The sequence below is a fragment of the Rhincodon typus genome, chromosome 2, assembly GCF_021869965.1.
Source record: "Rhincodon typus isolate 14 chromosome 2, sRhiTyp1.1, whole genome shotgun sequence".
Taxonomy (NCBI): domain Eukaryota; kingdom Metazoa; phylum Chordata; class Chondrichthyes; order Orectolobiformes; family Rhincodontidae; genus Rhincodon; species Rhincodon typus.
The window spans coordinates 73,326,996-73,347,710 of record NC_063333.1 but is presented as its reverse complement, the minus strand read 5'-3'; the positions used below and the strand labels follow the sequence as shown (position 1 = coordinate 73,347,710).

General features: G+C 39.9%; 1 protein-coding gene across 1 annotated transcript in view; it reads left to right on the top strand.

Moving 5' to 3' along the window:
• Window positions 1-20,715, top strand: part of col28a1a (collagen, type XXVIII, alpha 1a) — a 209,970-nt gene that overhangs the window by 104,870 nt on the left and 84,385 nt on the right. Inside the window, exons 14-19 of the mRNA XM_048613944.1 lie at window positions 3,576-3,644; window positions 6,188-6,256; window positions 9,446-9,514; window positions 13,423-13,491; window positions 15,534-15,602; window positions 18,434-18,505. Coding sequence (XP_048469901.1) covers window positions 3,576-3,644; window positions 6,188-6,256; window positions 9,446-9,514; window positions 13,423-13,491; window positions 15,534-15,602; window positions 18,434-18,505 — 417 coding nt within the window. The remainder of the gene's footprint in view (window positions 1-3,575; window positions 3,645-6,187; window positions 6,257-9,445; window positions 9,515-13,422; window positions 13,492-15,533; window positions 15,603-18,433; window positions 18,506-20,715) is intronic.

Sequence of the window (20,715 nt, the reverse complement as noted above, 5' to 3'; positions counted from 1 at the left end):
AGCTAAAATTGGCATTTTGTTCACAGGCTACAGGGATGGCTGCAATGGGAAATCTGAAAAGTCAAATTGCTGTATTGAGGTTGCTCTTCCAATATTCACGTAAAAGCTCATAGCAGAGGAACATCTGCTTTGATTTTATCTCTGGATTCCCTGAGAGTGCTGGACGATGACACAGTGTCGATTTTCATCTTTGCTGCTTGAGTTATGATCTTGTGATTCAGATCTCACAGCCTTTATAGAGTCAGATCATTTTATATTCCATCATTGAACTTCACCATTGTGATGCTGAAGACAAAAATATTTCCAAGGGTGTATAAAATGGAGCAAGTGATCGCCAGTCAGCATCTTTATCCCATAACACATCAGGACCGAATGTCATAGAAAATTAAAATATTTTGCTTACTATTTTGACTGGAATTTTAATTTTCTAAGAATTAAGCTCTGTTTAACGGAAGATTTTGACTCTCTGATGATTACAATAACCCATCCCTATTGACTCTGGAAACACGTTTCTTAGAACCAACACAATCCCAAAAATTTCATCAGTCTTGATAAAAATAACAGGAAACAGAAAATAAAAATGTGGACTGTAGGTTCAAACTGAATTTGGTTATAATGTTGTAAAACCCTTCCAGCACACACAGAATATTATCATTTTCTGAAGAAGGGTCCTGACCCGAAACGTCAACTTACCTTCTCCTTCTGATGCTGCCTGGCCTGCTGTGTTCCTCCAGCTCCTCACCTTGTTATCTCAGGCTCCAGCATTGGCAGTTCTTACTATGCTCTCTGATATATAACATGTATAAAGCTCATACTTCAGCTCATCAGATCTGAGCTGAAGTTCCTTGAGTGCAGATATTTTCTGCAGATGTGGTAGCTAAGGACCACACTGGTGCAACAAATCGTCTGCCCTGCCAGCTTTATTCTGTTTTATTTTGGAATGGATTTCAAGTTTGGAAATATCATTCAATGATTATCTGTGCATGTATTAGGGAGTTAATTATTAAGCTATGCATGCAATACATTTCTACATCTCCTATTGAGACCATCACTATTTTTCTTTCAATTTTCTCAATTTTTGGTTTTGAAATGTGAGTTGAGATTAAGATTTGAACTTTGAACAGCTGCTTGTTTCAAAAGGAGAAGAGAACAAAGGCAGAAGCTATCTGTTTGGGATCTGGTCCAGAAAGTAATATAACTTAATTATTGATCTAAGAATGCTGTAGACGAATCGGCACTGAGTGTTGCTATGCTCAGGGTTGGCAGCTGATTGGATGTTGAATTGGTCAATTAAAGAAGCTAAACTGTCAATCACAGAGACAGTTGATTAAAAGGAAACAAAAACAGGGAACTGTTTTTGACTGGATTTTGCAGGAGGCAGAGGGATTTTGGGAAGCTTCTGGCCTGGCTACTCTGTTTTGCTTTCTCTAGTTTTCTGTTCAGCTATTGAATTGTTGAATGTTCTAAGTAAAGAATCCCAGTCTGTAAGTAATAAATATTCATAGGAGCCTACTGAAATTGTTTGCACTGACCAATAACTTTGGAATTTGAACAAGATCTACAATTCCATGTGCCTGTGAATAACTCATTATCCAAGGATTTCACAATTGCTGGCATTCATCATTTGAAACTGTTTAGTTGAACTGGTAAATTATAGTTCTTTTATTTTCTTTCAATTTATCCTTTAACTGTATCAATGTGTCAGTCTGTCTGCGTGTGAATGTGGGTTATTGTCTAAGACGTTTGGGTTTAGATTGTAGATATTAATCAGATTACATTTTTTAATCTTTGTTCTGCTAAAATTACATTATTAATAATAAAAAAACTTAGTATCCAAGATCTGTTTTTTCGTAAAGACTGGTTCAGAACAACTGGACAATTTTGAAGGCCTTTGAATGTTTTAATTTCGCTGTATTGTGAATCCAATGATAGTGAGGTTCATCTGGTTTGGCTCGCTATCCCAGTGTTGTAACACTCTCCATGACCTTTTTAAGCTACTGACTCATTTAAATCCTTAAAAGGTATCAACAAAACACTGACCAGCTTTCCTAATATAAACCTCTGGGATTTTGCATTAGATTGCCACTCCAATCCTGAGTTGGAGGTCAGTTGAATAGCTATTGAGGAGTTAAATTAGGCTTTTAATTCTCTAACATTTCCTCTGAAATTATTAGCTTAATTGAGGTGGAGCATTCCAAACTCTCCAACTTTAAGAGGTTCTTTTTGCGGGTTCCAATTGCAGGGGAATTTCCCATTAGAATCTTCAATTTCCTGGACAATATCCACAAAGTCTGCTGTGTCTGGGATTCCACAGTTACTTGATGTTTAACTCCAGCCTTCGCTGTTCTAACAACTGTCTGGCCATCACAATATCTGACCAACATTTCTCAGTACTCATTCATGCTGGACTTTATGCTACTTACTTCATGCATTAGCATAACACCTTTAGTTTATAAAAGCTTTATTTACTGAGACCTATCTCTCTCTGTACATCTGCTTCAATAAGATCTCCAGCACAGCATTCCTTGGAGAGTGTTCTCTGGCCTGTTGTACCATTCTTGTGTTCTTGCAGAACTTCAGCTATTCTGTAACCAATTCTAGCCCGTACTCCAGGCAGACAAAAAGTACAATGTGGCTTTTAGTAGTCCAGGCTAACTTCAGTACTACTAGTCATAAAGAAACTCTCACCCTCTCTAACATGAACAGCAACTTGATCCCTGTGCCTGATTTCAGGAGATATCCATTTTACTCTCCATTCTATTTAGAATATAGAAGATGCAAACAATGTTGTTTGGGAAGTATGGATAACTCATGAGAGTGAGTGATAATAATTTGAATTTCTTTGACTAGAAAAGTAAATGTTAGCAATGAACAGGTTAAAGTGACCAGATACATGACAAAATTTATCCTGAAGTTCTTAATTTTAGGGCTTAGAACTTTATAAATAGAAACATAGAAACTAGGAGCAGGAGTACGCCATTCAAACCTGTTCTGTCATTTAATATGGCCATAGCTGATCCTTCACCTTAATGCCATGTCTTCACACCTTTAAAATCTAAAAACTTATCTATCTTTTACTTGAATATATTCAGTGACTTGACCTCCACAGCCTTCTGTGGTAGAGAATGTTACAGGTTCACTATTCCTTGTGAAGAAATAGTTCCTCACCTCTGCCCTGTAAATTATTTTATACTGTATCCTGAGACTGTGTTCTCTGGTTTTAGTCTCTCCAACTGGGGAAATACCCTCCCTGCAACTAGTCTGACCAGTTCTGTTCAAATGTTACACATTTCAAATTAGAACCCCTCTCATTTTTCTAAACTCTGGTGTATGCAGGTCCAATTGAACCTGGGATATCGACATGATAAACCTTGATAAAATCACATTAATGACTAAAGTTAGTAATTGTGATGTAATTGACAAAGACCTATGATGAAAATACTCCTCTTGTAGTAACATTATCAATTTCATTTGCTACATTTGGGGAAGAGAGGACTGGACAGAGATGACTACATTATTGCAGCTGGTAATATGGGATGTCTCACATGTCTTTTATATCTTGTCCTGCCTCATAGGGTCTCAGGGGAGATCCTGGAGTAAAGGGTGAAAAAGGACAACCAGGGCAAGGTTCTCCTGGTCCAAAGGTAAGAAATTAATTTAATTTCAAAAGAATCACTGAAAGCAGCCTTTTTTGTTGGCAACCAAGTAGGCTGAATGGTAAGAAAAGGAGCTGTGCTGAACAGAGAGAGCCCAGTTACAAGCTTTCAGTTCTTCAATTTCACTGGGACAATGAACATTTGATTTCAGTGCTTACAGGTTTAGGATGATGGTATTGGCCAAATTTCCTACTCTTGATGATTATACAATTAATATAGAAAGTGTAATTTGTAGCAGGCAAAAGTTAAGTTTAGTTTGTGTCCCCTGTTGTCAAATAGGCCACTAATACTCATTGTTTAGGCTCACACATTGGGTATGGATATTTTGTTGCCAGAGCTCTTGGAATTGTACTCAGGGATGATTTACTTCATTTGGAAGAAATAGAGGAAATTGAAAACGAACCCGCAAAAATGTGAATTGTCACATAGTGGATTACTGTTCGATACTGAGAAGAGGTGAATATTAACTTTTACACAACAATGAATGTAAAATGTTTCTCCTTATTTGCTGAGTTTATGAATGCGTGATATAAGTACAGACCAAGCAAAATGAATTTTGCCAAGGTATTTCCACTCTCAAGTGGTTTAATGAGGAAAAATACTTCAAAAGGTCAATCAGTTACTTCTCCACCAGGGAGATTATGAATGGGAAGGTTGGGGAAAAAAATCATCTGCTTGCAATAAGCACATTAAGTAGTTGTGGATTTTTCTGTGTTCAGTATTTTCCATGATGAATGATTTTAAGTTTTACTAGGTCAGAAGTCACACGACATCAGGTTATAGTTCAACAGGTTTATTTGAAATCACAAGCTTTTGAAGCGCTGCCTTTTTGTCAGGTGAAGACTTGGATTATAACCTAGTGTTGTGTGACTTCTGACACGGTCCACCCCAGTCCAACAACAGTGCCGCCACACCATCCTTAAATTTTACAGACCATGCTTTCTGCCTTCAGTAGGTGACTGTTTGCTTTATGACAGGTGAAAAGCATAAGGCTTGGAGTGCATAAACATAAAACATAAAACTCACTGGCCTGTTTTTCGTCATGTACTTAGAGACAAAAACGAGTTTTGTCGAGTAGAAATGAAATTCTGTTTATAAAACAATATTCCAGAAACTGCAAAATAAATTAATAGCGTTATGAGAGTCTAATTGAAAACACAGAAGTTTAAAATAATAAATCTCTGTGCATATAAAAAAGAAAAATTATTTTTATTGGATGCACTCGAGAATGTTCAACTATTTCTCAGAGTTATTTGCTTTCTCCATTATTTTTTCCTCTGTCTTGTTTTGTATTTTGGTAATTATTGATTTCCTATTCCACTTTCACAGACAGGTTGTTCAATTTTAGTTGGACTTGAGACCAGTTGCCATCACTTCTAAGATTTCAGAAACATTGACAAGAATTCAGTACTGAGTTTGCCTGGGATATTACAATGCCTCTTATTTTTCTTTCTCTTTAAAGAGCTTTAATGTTAAAATATTGTTGCACCCAACTTACAACATTACAGTTAAACAAATGGAAATAAGAGTCAAAGTGTGGAAGTACAATTTGCAAATAAATCTTTTATATTCTCTTAAATTACTGGAGTAGGGAGTTCTATAACAATTGCCAACAATATGTTAATTTATTTTAAACCACTTTGGACCTCATTTACTAAAGAAATTGACCTAGAGATCGGGTTGGTATTTACTGCATACAGGAGTCAATGTGAATGGAATATTTCAGGCTATTAGTTAATAGCTGAGATCTACTGAAGACCTGTTGTTGCAATTTGAAAAGGTACCACAATCAAAACTCAGTTGTGATAACACGGTGTAGAGCTGGATGAACACAGCAGGCCAAGCAGCATCAGAGGAGCAGGAAAGCTGACGGTTCGGGTCGAGACCCTTCTTCAGAAAATTTCCTGCTCCTCTGATGCTGCTTGGCCTGCTGTGTTCATCCAGCTCTACACCGTGTTATCTCAGATTCTCCAGCATCGGCAGTTCCTACTATCTCAGTTGTGATAATTTGATTTTAGAAGATAATGTTAAACATTGTACAGTAGTCAAACATTCGTTCCTCTGCTTGTTTGATTGTGGAAAATCAAACCGACTCATTTTGCTGAAGACAGCAAGATAACATGGAGATAGCAGAAATAACCTGTTTCAAATCATATGGACCACAATGTTGGTTAGAATTAATTATGTTCATTAACAGATTTCGGAAGATTTTATCAGATGACGTCTCACCTCCCAACTTTCTACTCCAACAAAGACCCTTCATACACTACCTCAAATATTTCAAATAACTTATAAATTAACATTTTCCAGGAAACTTCTTTGAGAAAGTGAAATGTTTACTGCCCTATGGTGCTTCACCTCTGTCACTGGAAGTAGTGTCAAGGCAATCAATCTTTAATTCTTAAAGACACCAGCACAATGTTGAAGGGTTAACAACTCTACAGTCAGACAGTAATCAAATGTTATTAATATTAATGATATTTTTTTTGTTTTTATTTAATGATTCTATAAATACTTTGTTTTCTTCATAGGGCCACATAGGCTATACAGGCCCCAAAGGCTCTCGTGGGCCGACTGGAATTGGGATTAAAGGTGTCAAGGTAGAAAAACAGTCCATCAACTTTTCTTTCCATTGTTGTCAAAAGCCAGATAAGAACTCTCAAGGTGTTTCTAGGTTGATATACAATGTCATGTTGTACTGAGTCATTTTGATCAGGATGATTATAGGACCAAATCCACTACTGAGTTAACAAGTAAAAACAGAAACTGCTGGAGAAACTCAGCAGGTCTGGCAACATCTGTGGAAAACCTTCTGAAAAAGGGTCACGTTAATTCTTGCTTCTCTCTCCAGATCTGCTCAGTTTCTTCAGCAGTTTTGGAGAGAGAAACAAGAATTAACGTGACCCTTTTTCAGAAGGTTCTCCACAGATGTTGCCAGACCTGCTCAGTTTCTCGAGCAGTTTCTGATTTTGTTTGTTTCAGATTTCCAGTGATCACAGTTCTTTTGTTTAATTTTACTGACTTAACTTCAGCCAAGACAAACACCAGGAATGACAGAAATACTTTTGGACTAAAGACAAAAAAAAATCATGAATGCCTTCCATAAATACTATTCAGCATCAGTTGTTGATTTGAATGTTTTGAGACAGAATTGATCTCATTCCCCATATTACAGTAGCATTCTAACATTTGTCACATGTTGGCACCCAACATGTTCTATGTGGATGCAAATACATAACACACTTCTGGCATTAGTTTGAAATTCTGGGATGTTTGAATTTCCAGACCTAGTTTCCGTCCAAAAACAGGTGAAAAGTGGCAGGTGGCCAGCAGCCAGGAGCAAAGATTTGGCTACCCAGAGTCTGTTGGTCAGTAGTTTTCTATTAACATGATTCTGGGCTAGATCACTAAATTTAAGTTACAATCTGCCTTGGCCCCAATAACTTTCATTTTTGAAGCTAACACAGTGTGAGATTCAGAAGTCATATGGAGAGAATAAAGCCAGAAGATTCCACGGTTTTAAACAAGCAACAATTAATTTAATATACAATGTTAAAATTGTAATCTAATCTAAACTACATGTGCAACTCATTTCTAACACCCAGAATTAACATATGGTAAACATGGGTTATAGATGTGATCAAACATCCCACAATGTGCAATAAATAGCAAATCAAGACAGATCTCATGGATTTCTCAGCAAATTCCCCCCAGATATTAATGATGTGATAGGTCATCAAATCTTATTTAACTTCACAAGGATTACAATTCTTTATTACAATTACAATTACAATTCTTCATTTTTGATGATCTGTCCTTGAAACTCCCTCTCGTGAGCTGTTCTGTCGTGGACTGCATCAATGAGTATTCCAATTCAGATAAAATACCTTCCTTTCCTGGGTCTACATTTCCACTGGACTCCAAAACTACTTGTTCTCAAGCATAACAAGGCAGCTCTCCACCGCTTTCTCACGGGAAACTAGAACATAGAACATAGAACATTACAGCGCAGTACAGGCCCTTCGGCCCTCGATGTTGCACCGACCTGTGAAACCAATCTGAAGCACATCTAACCTAAACTATTCCATTATCATCCATATATTTATCCAATGACCACTTAAATGCCCTTAAAGTTGGCGAGTCTACTACTTTTACAGGCAGGGCATTCCACACCCTTACTACTCTGAGTAAAGAACCTACCTCTGACATCTGTCCTATATCTATCACCCCTCAATTTAAAGCTATGTTCCCTCGTGCTAGCCATCACCATCCGAGGAAAAAGGCTCCCACTGTCCACCCTATCTAATCCTCTGATCATCTTGTATGTCTCTATGAAGTCACCTCTTAACCTTCTTCTCTCTAACGAAAACAGCCTCAAGTCCCTCAGCCTTTCCTCATAAGACCTTCCCTCCATACCAGGCAACATCCTGGTAAATCTCCTCTGCACCCTTTCCAATGCTTCCACATCCTTCCTATAATGTGGCGACCAGAACTGTACGCAATAAGTTCAGTAATTCAAACTCTTCCATGTTCCAGCCCCCCACCCCATACACCAGGCCTTGTTACCACACAGCCTGCCACTACACACCCTCTGTTGTTAGTCACTAACAGCCAGTGACCTTCCCACTTTCTCAGCTACCCTGTGAATCCTGACTGCAAAACTTAACGACCCTCTAATTCCCAGAACTTTTGAGTTCTACCAGCATAGAGTTGCCCAATTGGTCTTGACTCTTCACTGAGTCCTCTACACAGAATCTGGATAATCCATCTGCCCTCTCAGCAATGGAGCTAACTGCAGCATTTTGTAACATAGGGTCTGCATTTCTCACCCCTTCACTTCACTGCTTGTATTCATTTTAAATGTCTCTTCTGTGAAACTCTCCCACCACATCCACCCCCCACCCACACCAATGATCCTGGCTAGCCTGTTGAAAACCTTGCAATATTGCAATAAGCCCCTTACCTATTGTTGGGCAGAGCTGAATGCTACTAGCATTTTGCGTCACCCTTGGAACTGAAAGAACCATAAAGGTTACGTTCCCATCAAATGCCGGAAGTGGATTTCATCACATTATGCATATCCAAAACATAGCACGTTAGCGTGAAATTAGCTTTATAAACACATTCTCAAAGGATGGTGTATTGTGAGAAATGCAACCATGGTTGTCCAGTTTGTGTAAGGACCTGCAATAAATGCATACTTTAGTCGATCTGTCAGAACTAGCAACATCACTATTAAGGGAGAGAAGCTGGGAAGGTTACAAAATTTATTACACAATTAACTGATCAAAAAATAAAGAATTCAAACATCAAGCAATAATTTATCACCAAATTTACAATGAAAAGTCCAAAATAACATGATGATGGATGGAAGAAGAAAAGCACTCACAGTGAAGACATAGGTTGCCAATAGATTGTGTCTGCCCATATTGTGGTGACAAAACTCAACCTAATATTTGAAAATACTTGAACCTTTAGTTTTTAAATGGTCAGGGAAGTTTTAGATAAAAACTGAAAGAACTGCGGATGCTGTAAATTAGAAACAAAAACAGACATTGCTGGAAAAGCTCAGCAGGTTTGGCAGCATCTGTGAAGCAAAGATCAGAGATAACATTTCGGGAGCAGCAACCCTTCCTCAGAACTCACTGTTCTCAGGAAGGGTCACTGGACCCAAAACGTTAACTCTGATTCCTTTTTTCACAGATGTTGCCAGACCTGCTGAGCTTTTCCAGCAATGTCTGTTTTTGTTCCAAGTTTTAAATAAAATTGTGATAGATCTGTTTTCTCAGGGTGATATTGGACCTCCAGGACCATCAGGACCTATAGGCATGACAGGAATCGGTTTGCAAGGTGAAAAGGTAAAGTAACCAACAATTCATTGACAATAGATAATAGCATTTACTTCCTGTTTGCCATATTTACTTCCCGTATTTTGATTTTGTAATTCAGGTCATGCATTTTCAAATCAGTGGCACCACGGTTGTGTTACGATACCCATGTATTACCTAACATGTTTGTTTCCCTGTTTGTGAACACTGACATTAAACAAGGCTGTGTTACTGCAACACTTCTCTATTTGTCCTGCTGCAATATTGTGAACACACCGACAGCAAATCACCCACAGGCATGGAGATAGTCTGCAGAACAGATAGGAAATATTTCAATCTAACCACTCTACCATCATAACCACTCTAACATCAGCCTTGGAGTTTCAATATACAGAAGATGCTTGTGTGTGCACACACTCATGAGGAAATTGAGTTTCAAGTCATTGCTGACTCCTTCTCTAAAGCACATTAGAAAATAGACCTAGCATTAAACACTCTGAAAACGAAGTATTCTTCGAACTGACTCTCACGGCAAACCGGAGTAGAAGCAAGTCATCCTTAATCTCAAAGGCATGCCTTAGATGAAGATGAAGGTCTAATATGTGCTTTTTATCCTCTCCTTTACACATACCTTTCCATCCTTCCAGGGACTATGCATTTTGAGGAAAACTGAACTGACACATTTTGCTAAAGAAAGGAAGAAAGATAGAAATAACGAAGAAAAGAATCTATTCTCCTTACTTACATTTTCAACATTGCACATTTTTTTAGCAAGATCTGAGCTCTGAGGTTAAGTTCAAACATCTTAACTCGGAAAGAGCTGGCTCCACCAGCTATTTCTCAGTTTCCATTTCCCCTAAGCTGCTTGTTTTTCACCAGCGTAACTCGCCTCTTCAGTCATTCTTACTCCTACTTTACTTGTGAAACAATTCCTTCAGCCTGGTTTCTTTCTGGCAGGGCCTGTCTCCTTATGTAGCCCCAGGCTGCTTGCTGCTAATGTCCTCTCCTCATTTACCCAGAGCTCTCTGGTACCACATGTGTCCTTGACCTCAGGCTCTGATACACTCCATGTACTATTTACCTCCCACACTGGTCACTCAAGTGACTGTTCCCCAGTTTACTGGCTGATTACTTTTTTAAACTCTAAGGAAATAATTTCATTTTTAGAAGACATTATTAGTTTACCAGGGATGTTCAATGGCTATATTAAGCATCTTGTCTATTTTCATTAACTGTACCTCTGGGAAAAGGCAGGACCCAGAAGTTTATTACTGAGATCAATGGCCAAATGGGAAAAGAGGGCAGATTTTCCCCAAAGCACCAGGAAAATTCAGTCACAAAGGTGCTGTGATCTCTGAAGAGTTCCCTGTCCAGTTACAAGCTGGACCTCTCTTGTGCTTGCTGCTGATAGGTTCATGACTAAACCTATCAGAAACAACTCTGGGATGGAACTAGCTGGTGATCAGTGGAGCAGTGGAAGGTACATGGTGATGGTTGAATGTAGTTTAGCCCATGAGCTTTATGTTTGCAGAACCAGGGCCAGAGAAGTGGGACCAACGTCAGAGAAATAACCTAGGCTGGAGAAGTACGACCAAGGCTGGAGAAGTCCAAGTTACTGGACCAGGCAGAGAGAGAAGCAAAGGAGGAGACTACAGAGGCATTGGCGGGCAGAAGGGGGACAGGGTAAGGCTGTAGGTGTTGCTGAGAAGGAAGACGGGAAAGGCTGAATGGATCAGGGAGTGGGAGGAGGTAAAAGGATGGCTGGAGAGGTGAAGGCAGAATATGGGTAAGAGAGAGATTCTAGGGGTCAGCGCAGAAGATGGATAAAAGTGCTGGATGCAGGGGTGTGGGTGGAAGAGAGACAGATGGAGGCTGAGCGGAAAGATCACTGAGGTTGCAAGGGGGTGAGCAAAGGAGGCAATAAAGTTGGTGGTAGATGGAGGCTTGCAAAGGACAAAGTGAAAGGGAAGCTACAAACTCAGGTTGTGAGGACAGTTAGTCTTAAAAAAAAGTGAATAATTTTAAACCTATCAACAAAGGAATACTCGGCTCACTAGGACCCTGGAAAACTGGAAATCCCTGAGATAATGAACTCCTTGAAAATAAATGTGAAATCTCAAGCTCAAGGCTGCATACTTTCTGAAACTTTTTCTAAGGTAAGCAGAGAAAAATATGAAAAAGACATGAGGAGCAGTTTTTTTTAAACAGTGAGTGGTTTGTGTGTGGAATGAACTTCCAGAGAAAGTGGTGAACACAGGTACACTTATAACATTTAAAAGACATTTAGATAAGTACATGAATAAGAAATTTTGAAGGGATATGGGCCAAGCACAGGCACACGGGCCTGGTTTAGTTTGTGATTATGGTCAACATGGACTGATTGGACCGAAGGATCTGTTTCAGTGCTCTATGACTCTATGACTACTATATAGAGGCAAGAAAAGTAAAGGTTGCTATTGTACTGTGTCAATTGTTAAATTTGAATCTGAGACTGAGATCTGAGATGCAGTGAAAAGCGTAATAACTGGCTTGTTAAAATTTTGCAGCTTTGTGCCAATATGTAAGGAAATTCATTTGCCATGATCTAGTAAGTCTGTGTGAGATAAGTCTATTGTAATGGCTTCTTGTTTATAGAAATGTGCACAGATGGTTGGTAAATTATTGAGAATTTTGATGAAGAATATTCTTCTAGGCAAGGGTGATCAGCCAGAGGTCATGGCTCACATTGGTACCAATGACTTAGGTAGGAATGGGGATGAGGTCCTGAAAGCAGATATCAGGGAGCCAAATCGAACAATGAATGGCAGGACTGCTAAAGCAATAATCTCAGGATTACTACTAGTCCTGCACACTAGTGAGCATAAAAATGAGAATTTAAAAATTGAACATGTGACTGATAAGCTGGTATAGGAGGGTTTTCATCAGATTTTTGGGACACTGGGACTGTTCTAAAAAAAGATGGAATCTGTACAAGCCAATCGATCTACAAGTGAACCAGACCAGCAGCAACACTCACCACAGCAACAACATTCCCCACAAAACCAATAGCATCTGTGAACCAGCAGATCGGATGAACAGCAAATACTTGTACACATACCATTAGAAAATATGAGCATTTTAAAGATTGTGTGCAGTGCATGTGTGGGGACAGAAGAAATTGGTACTGTGTAGAACAAAGAATTTTTTTGTTCATGCACGTTCATTCTCTGTATGTACTATGTAATTTTCAAATCATGACACATACTTTTTTTCTTTTTATGAAGATGGGGTTGTTTGTATAAATGACTTTGTACACTGTGGCTTCCCATGTTCATGTGACCTCTGATGTCCGTAAATGTTAAGAAAGGTACTAGGCAGTAGCCATTTTACACACTGCCTGGAACATTCCTTTTGCCAGGGCCTGCATGTCTATCAGTGATCACTGATTGCAGTGCCCTGAATTCCAGAACTGCTCAGAGGGCACTGGTCCAGGGACTCCTGTCCAATCATCAGTGGTCACTGCTCCCTAGACTGGGTGACCCAACTCTGGGAGGCAAGACATCCTGCCTCAGGAGGACAGTGGCCTCAACCTCAGACAAATAATCTGCTGAACCTGTAAAATACAGTCATTCAGACAGAAGTACTCCGCCCCCCCACAACTTTGCAAGCAGTGGATAGGGCCACAGCCTCCACACTAAATCCCAGACTAAGCTGGTAATTTGAGGGCCTTGATCCCGGTTAATGATAGACTTAATTTACAAATCTAAGTTAGCCATTCCTTTGTAATTTTGGGTTAAAAAATAACACAAATATAATTGTCACTTAATTTTGACTTAGTGATAGTAAATAGTTCATGATAGTCATAAAGATTTGATAAGAAAATTTGATAAATATGGGAATATATTAATTAACAGTGTATTGAAATTCTAAAAATCCTGTTCTTTGTTTTACTTTAATAGGGGGAGCAAGGCCCTTTAGGACCACCAGGGCCAAGAGGTCCAACAGGAGAAGGTTTACCTGGTGCAAAGGTACAGAGTTAAACAACATTCTTTTACTTACATAATATCATTCCCAGCACTAGGAGAGCATGAGTTACTCTATCTAGAATAGCTGAGAATGCACACTCACACCCCCACCCTCAATTCCACAAGGGCACATAGCAAGGGCCACTTTTAATTTTGAAGAACATTTTAAGAGATTGACAATTTGTGTGACCATCTTGCAAATTGCCTAAATCCTCTCTGATCAAATGCTTTCAAGTTTTATTGGAAATCATATTAGCCTAAGCAGAATTAAACTTCCCATGTTCTGGTAATGCTAACGTGCTGTTATTTTTTATTCTCTTTCTGCATCTAATTTTATGTTTGTTGTTGATCTCATTGGAATTGTCACACATTACAATTGTTAGATAGGCAAAAATGATTAGGATTTGTTGAAGTTATAGCCAACTGTCCCTTACAAAGTTTGAAGCAAATGAGTCTATAGGAACTTATATTAGTGACATATAATGCAATATTGAGACTAATAAGATGTATTATATAGAAATGTAAAGAAGTTACAGCACAGGAGAATATCATTCAGTCCCAACAGCTCATATCACCAAACAGCCTCTTTTAATCACTTTTACCAATCCATATCCATCCAATCCAGGTTCCCAGTTCCTTCATCTACCCAGTAAACTTAATCTTGAAGTTTGATACAATTTCTGCCTCACCCACTAGCCCTGCAAGTAAATTCCACAATCTGACATCCGCCTATATAAGGAGCTATCTCTGGTCCTTATTCTAAACTTCCTAGAAAATGAATTGTATCTATGACCCCTTGACTCTTGACCCCTCAATCACTGGAAGCAGTCTACTGATATGCTTTTGCATGCCAATGTCCTTCAGGAACCTCCTTCTCCTTTACTTTCTTATGACCACATCCTTCTTCAAATTTCCCCCATTTGCCATATTTTCACAGCCCCCTGTGACATTTCCATCTTTGACTCCAACTAACCAGTCCTCAGAAAAGGTTTCAGCTTCATCTCACTGTGCTCTACCTCAATATATTTTGAGTGCAACATGATAATGTGGAATCCAACATTGCACATAATACTCTAACTGAGGTCTTGTTAATGCTTGGGTGGCACGGTAGCTCAGTGGTTGGCACTGCTACCTCACAGCACCAGGGGCCTGGGTTCAATTCCACTCTCAGGCAACTGTCTATGTGGAGTTTGCATATTTTTCCTGTGTCTGCATGGGTTTCCTCCCACTGTCCAAAGATGTGTAGGCTAGGTCAATTGGCCATGCTAAATTGGCAATAGTGTTCAGGAATGTGTAGATTAGGGGGATGGGTCTGGGTGAGATGCTGTGGGAGTGGGCTGAAGGGCCTGTTTCCACACTGTAGGGAGTCTAAGTGATCTTTATTATCTCTGGGCTTTTATGCATTTTAAGATAAACTAAAAACACTATCAGCCTGAAGTGCTGCTACTAATGTCCCATCAATCTGTATTGCAACACACCACGTCCAATTCCCCCACCATCTTACACCCAAGAAACTCTGCTGTGCCTGAGTATTCAGTCTAATTCCATTCAGGAAGATAATGCCAGCAGGAAGAAATGAGCAGCTCAAATATTTGTCCTCTGCTTCACCCTAATATTGAGTTGTTGGTGTGTCAGAGGAAGCCAGCACCTCTGCAGTACTTTACTGAGCTATTTAAATAAAAGTTCCACTCTCATTAGAGAGAAATAATTGGTGGTGGCTTAACCTGAGGGTCACCACACCCCAGGCAATTGGCAAAGCTGAGAAGGTGGGACTTCATTGTAGTCTCAGCTGCTATGAGAATTGAACTCACACTGTTGGCAGCATGCTGTATGATAAATAGGATAGTCAACCACCCGCGTTAACTGACACCCTATCAATTTAAAGAACAATTTCAGAAATTATAAAGGGATTACTATCAAATTGTGTTAATTTCTCTTTTCTACTCGCTTTTGAGCTTATGGTGTTAAAGAGCATGACATTACCTTTTAGTAACCAACAAATTTAAGTAAAGACATATTCAATAACCAGGTATATTAAATGACAGGGAGACCGAGGATTTCCAGGAGAAAGGGGCCCAACAGGATTAGGGGAAAGAGGACCTCCAGGTCCTAAAGTAAGTATGCTATAATATGTCTAATACTTGGTGGTCATTTGCTTTTTTTTAACTGCATTTTTAGGAAATGTGTGCCCTTTAAAAAAAAGTATCATGAGATACTTAATTATCACCAATGTACCAGATTTGTTGTAAATTGCTCAAATTGAGGAGAAGAACTTGACTGACTCTTACAAGTACAATACCATCGTTGCCATTTAAAAGGACTTTGCTAGTGCGATATTATTCAACCCTTTATTGTCCAGGAATCTTTGCTGACATGAAAGGTGGTCAAATGGTGCCCAGAAATCATCTTTCTTTCCAGGCAGATTGTGATTAATTGATACTAACATGTTGCATGGACTAGAGTTAATCTATTTGAGGTGATAAATTGCTTAAAAAATACCAAAAGGTAGATTGACAGATACTATTTCCTCTGGTTGGAAGTTAGAATTGGGGCTGAATGACATACTGTCAAAATTAGACATAAATCTTTTAGGATGATGTTAGGAAGCACTTCTTCAAACTACGTGTGGTGGAAATCTGGAAGTGAGAGATACAATGTGATTGACCCTGAGTTTACTTTCTTTGGTCCTGTGAGCTGCTAATTCTGCTTATGTCTAATGGAAACACATTTCTTTGAATCTGACAACATGCGGCATAAAAAGAATCTGCACTGCAGATAAATAATGATGACATACAACTTGTTTTAAGATGCAATAGTGAAAGTTTATTTCTTCAGAAGAAATAAATGAAAGAATGGGCACAACCCACAGATCCTGTTTGCCTATCTGTGCACCCCTCTCAAGCAGGGGTCACACTGACCAATCTTACATTTTGTTAGCCAAGTCTGAGTTCTGTCAACTTTTATGAAGACTTCCTCAGCATGAGCCCTAGCCCTAAAACAGTAACAGTGAAAACTTTTGGCTCTCACCCTATCTTACCAAACTTGCGCTTTCATTATCTACCCTGCCCTATGGCATCTTTCTGCCCCAATTTCTGCCCCATCTTATCACCCAGCATTCCTGGAATGATTCGTCAACCGGCAGATATCTACTGAAACACCAGCATCTCTTGCACATGTGCCATATTTGAAAGGCTGCTGTGCACCAGAACAAGTGTTGGCCCTCACTGGCAATGTCACGGCACAGTAGCCACAAAACCACACTGGCCACGGCACATAGCCAGCATAGCTGAAACTCGCTCACAGATACAACCTGGGTCTCTCACCCTAGTCACTGTTTAACCACCAGGCCACATGGTTTACCTGTCCATAACCACATTCCATCTGAATCGTCTAAATCAGCTACCCTCTCCTCAATGGCCACTCAGCATCACAGCTTGTCATTGTCCAGCAGGTGAGCATCACATTGAGGCATGCAATCGGAAAATTTCAAACAAAAACATGAGTTTTTATGTGCAGAAAGGAAAGGGGAACAGAAATGAAGCTAACAGAGACTGAACTGCACCCCACGATACCAATCAGATTGCAGCATCATGACCAAAGATTGTATTACAGTCAATAATTGTCTGCTGTACCCAGATGTCTTCAATTAGGACTGGGTGTCAATGGGGTTCAGTCGTGTGTAGCGCCTGTCATAGCTAAGCTCTGTCATGGACAACGTCAGCTTTCTCTTCTTCAATGTCCTCATCCTCCTCACAATACTATTCCCCTTCCACTAATTTCACTGCACTCAGCACATTGCACCATTGCCTCCTCCAAAAGTGCAGAGCATAGCATGCCAAGATGATGAAGCATGCTCTGTCTGGCCCACACTACATGTCTAAGTGTCTGCACTAAACAACCCCTTAAAACAACAGCAGTGAAAATCTTTGGCTCTGTTTGAAGCACCAACATGTAAACAAGCATGGAACAGCATGTTTGGCAAAATGGGAGTCAATATTAATAAGGCAAGTTGTGATGTTAACAAAGTGGTTAACAAATGTTAATCCCCGTCAATTGGCATCTCATTGCTACCTGGTGAGATTCTCGCTGCACAGCCTGTGTAAAACATAAAAGTTAGTGAGCTGATCTCAATGTCAAGATAGGCTTTGCTGCACTTCTCATCCAATTCTGCCACACATCTCTTTTATTCTGCCTTCAAGTTTGTGCACCATCTCGAAATTTACAACCTGACACCTTTATTATAGGCCTTTTCAGCACAAAGAAAATAGGGAAATGATGTACAATGGCTAAGCAATTAGCTGATGTGCTGCCAAGGGAAAATAAGAACATGCAGCATACACGTGTGTATTGGTACCATTCTCCACTAGTAACGGTGGTGAGTGACTTACAAGCAAAGACAATGATGTGTTTAAGTTCGTACTGCTGTTAGAAAAATCAAGTGTAAAGGTAGGGAAACATCCTTGTGTACGTCCGATTGGTTGAGGGAAACAGGCATGGGAGTGTTTTGCCAATTATGTCATTGCAGTACGATGTTAAAACAATTAGCCTCTTCTCTGACAAATATCATCAAGAATATAATTTTCTCATCCAGGAACATGACCTCTTTATTACAGAAACTGATGAACGTAAGGGAGAAGACTGATGTTAGACATGAATGCATTTCAGCTACAAGCCTTGAAACTACTGTTAGCAATATTATCAGTCAAATTAACTGGTGGAGTTCAATCTATTCACTGGTTTAAATGAGGTGTTAAACTTTACACGGGTCAACATCCATATTACGAGAGTGGACAAAGCGATGACTTTTGGATATGGTGAATGTTCTCTTGCTAACAACCCACACAGAACTTATGGATTCAGCTTTTCTGTTTACCATTATGTATATTGCAGAAAATCTATTGTGACCTTGAATTTACATTTTAAATTGTCATTAATTCTCCTTCAGGGTGATCCAGGAACACCAGGCGCAGCAGCTACTCCTGGAATCCCCGGTGATGTTGGATCAAAGGGAGCAAAGGTACTGTAAGGACTTTTGGTTCTATTTTGTTTTCCAAGCCTCTTATTCCAGAAGCCAATGATTCTTACTGGAGTTAGGTTCTACAGAAACTGACAGCTTTTCACCCAAGTGAATTCACCAAAGTGTCTGCAATATGTTTAAGCTCTTTGCTGCTTGCTGCCTAGTGAGGACTAGCAAATGAACCTAGGTCTTTTTCTTAGTCATTCATTGCTCTGCTTAATTGTCCACTATTATTGCCAATCAGCACTTGGAATGCAGATTTCACTCAGCATGAACGAGTTCCCAGTTATTGCACACATGGCTTACAGATGGATATCTTTGAGCATACTTTTACAAATGTATCTTTAAAGCCTCTTCTTCTGCATTTCCAGAACATTTCCTGACCCCACTCAAACATTATAAGTTGAGCAGTGGGATGGTTACTCAGCATGGAGTATGTAAAAAGAATATAGCTTTTTTTGATGTATAGGACACTGTTTTGTATGACTCATGTTACCGTTCACTGTTATTTGACAGAATGATCAGGTGAAATTATAAAATCAATACTTCATATTTGATATGAAATGCTAGTTCTGTTCAGTAAATCCATGTTTGGTGAAAACATGTTTTCCAATAGGTGACTTTTCTTAGAATTGAAAGGAGTTACAGTCTAACCCATTGACCATTCACGTACAACTTGGGTTGACTCAACCCCAAGAAAGAATAAATGATAGTTTTCACAGCTGTTAAAATTTCTAAAGGAAGTGAACTTTGGCATTCATCCTCCTGGAAATGGGATCATTTCACTCCACGGCTTTCCAATTTGGCAGCAGTTTGACAATGTGCTCCTTAGAGAGGATAGAGCGTAGTGAATAGAAATCTGCTTGCTGTTTCCATGTGATAGGGAAGACATTTTTGTGGAATAGAACCACATTACAGATAAAGCTCTTCACTGCATCTGATCACCTGTTCAGAGAATATTTGGTGTTGGACTTTACATAATCAATTCCAATGTGGTGAAGCTTCTCCCTCTTGTATGTTGGCAGCATGAAACTCTGATTTACTGTATGACCAAATGGTTCTTTTTGCACCCTGTGTGTAATTATTTCCCTCACAGTCGTCCTCTGTTCATCTGTATACGTTTCACCCTGGCTGGGTTAGATTTTTGCCAGGTCAGGTTGACTCAGAGCCCTTTAAAAATGGCAGACTGGATCCAATTCCTGGGGTTTCCAATTTTCAGGAGTGCCTTTTAAAAGTGCAAGACTTTTACACAACACTCCTGACCTGGCCAACAAGGAAAGGCATGATCTACTCCATTGCAGTTTCGGTTGTGTCCAACCAGCTATTTAGAGAGTTCATCGCATCTCAAGGCGTCATGAACCATAGCCTGCACCAGATGATGACCACCATTTGAATGTTTCACATAACCCCCCCTTTATTTTGTAAAAACTTTCTTAAATAAAATAATATAATACTCTTACTGTAAATAGTTCCCTGTGGAAGAATCCCTCTTCCGTACCTACACCGGCCCTAAACCCCACCTCTTCCTCCGTTACATTGATGACTGTATCAGCGCCGCCTCGTGCTCCCACGAGGAGCTCGAACAGTTCATACACTTCACTAACACCTTCCACCCCAACCTTAAGTTTACCTGGACCATCTCTAACACCTCTCTCCCCTTCCTGGACCTCTCTGTCTCCATATCGGGCAACCACCTAGAAACCGATATTCATTTCAAGCCCACCGACTCCCACAGCGACCTAGAATACTCCTCCTCCCACCCACCTTCCTGCAAAAATGCTATCCCCTATTCCCAATTCCTTTGCCTCCGCCGCATCTGCTCCCAGGATGAGGCATTCCACTCCCGTACATCTCAGTTGTCCTCGTTTTTCAAGGACCATAACTTCCCCTCCTCGGTGGTCGAGAACGCCCTCAACCGTGTCTCCCACATCTCTCGCACCTCATCCCTCACACCCCGTCCACGCAATAAGAACCAAAAAAGAATCCCCCTCGTCCTCACGTACCACCCCACCAATCTCCGGATCCAACGCATCATCCTCCGACACTTCCGCCATCTGCAATCCGACCCCACCACCAAAGACATCTTTCCCTCCCCACCCTTATCTGCTTTCCGGAGGGACAACTCTCTCCGTGACTCCCTTGTCCGCTCCACACTCCCCTCCAGCTCCACCACACCCGGCACTTTTCCCTGCGGTTGCAGGGAAAAGTGC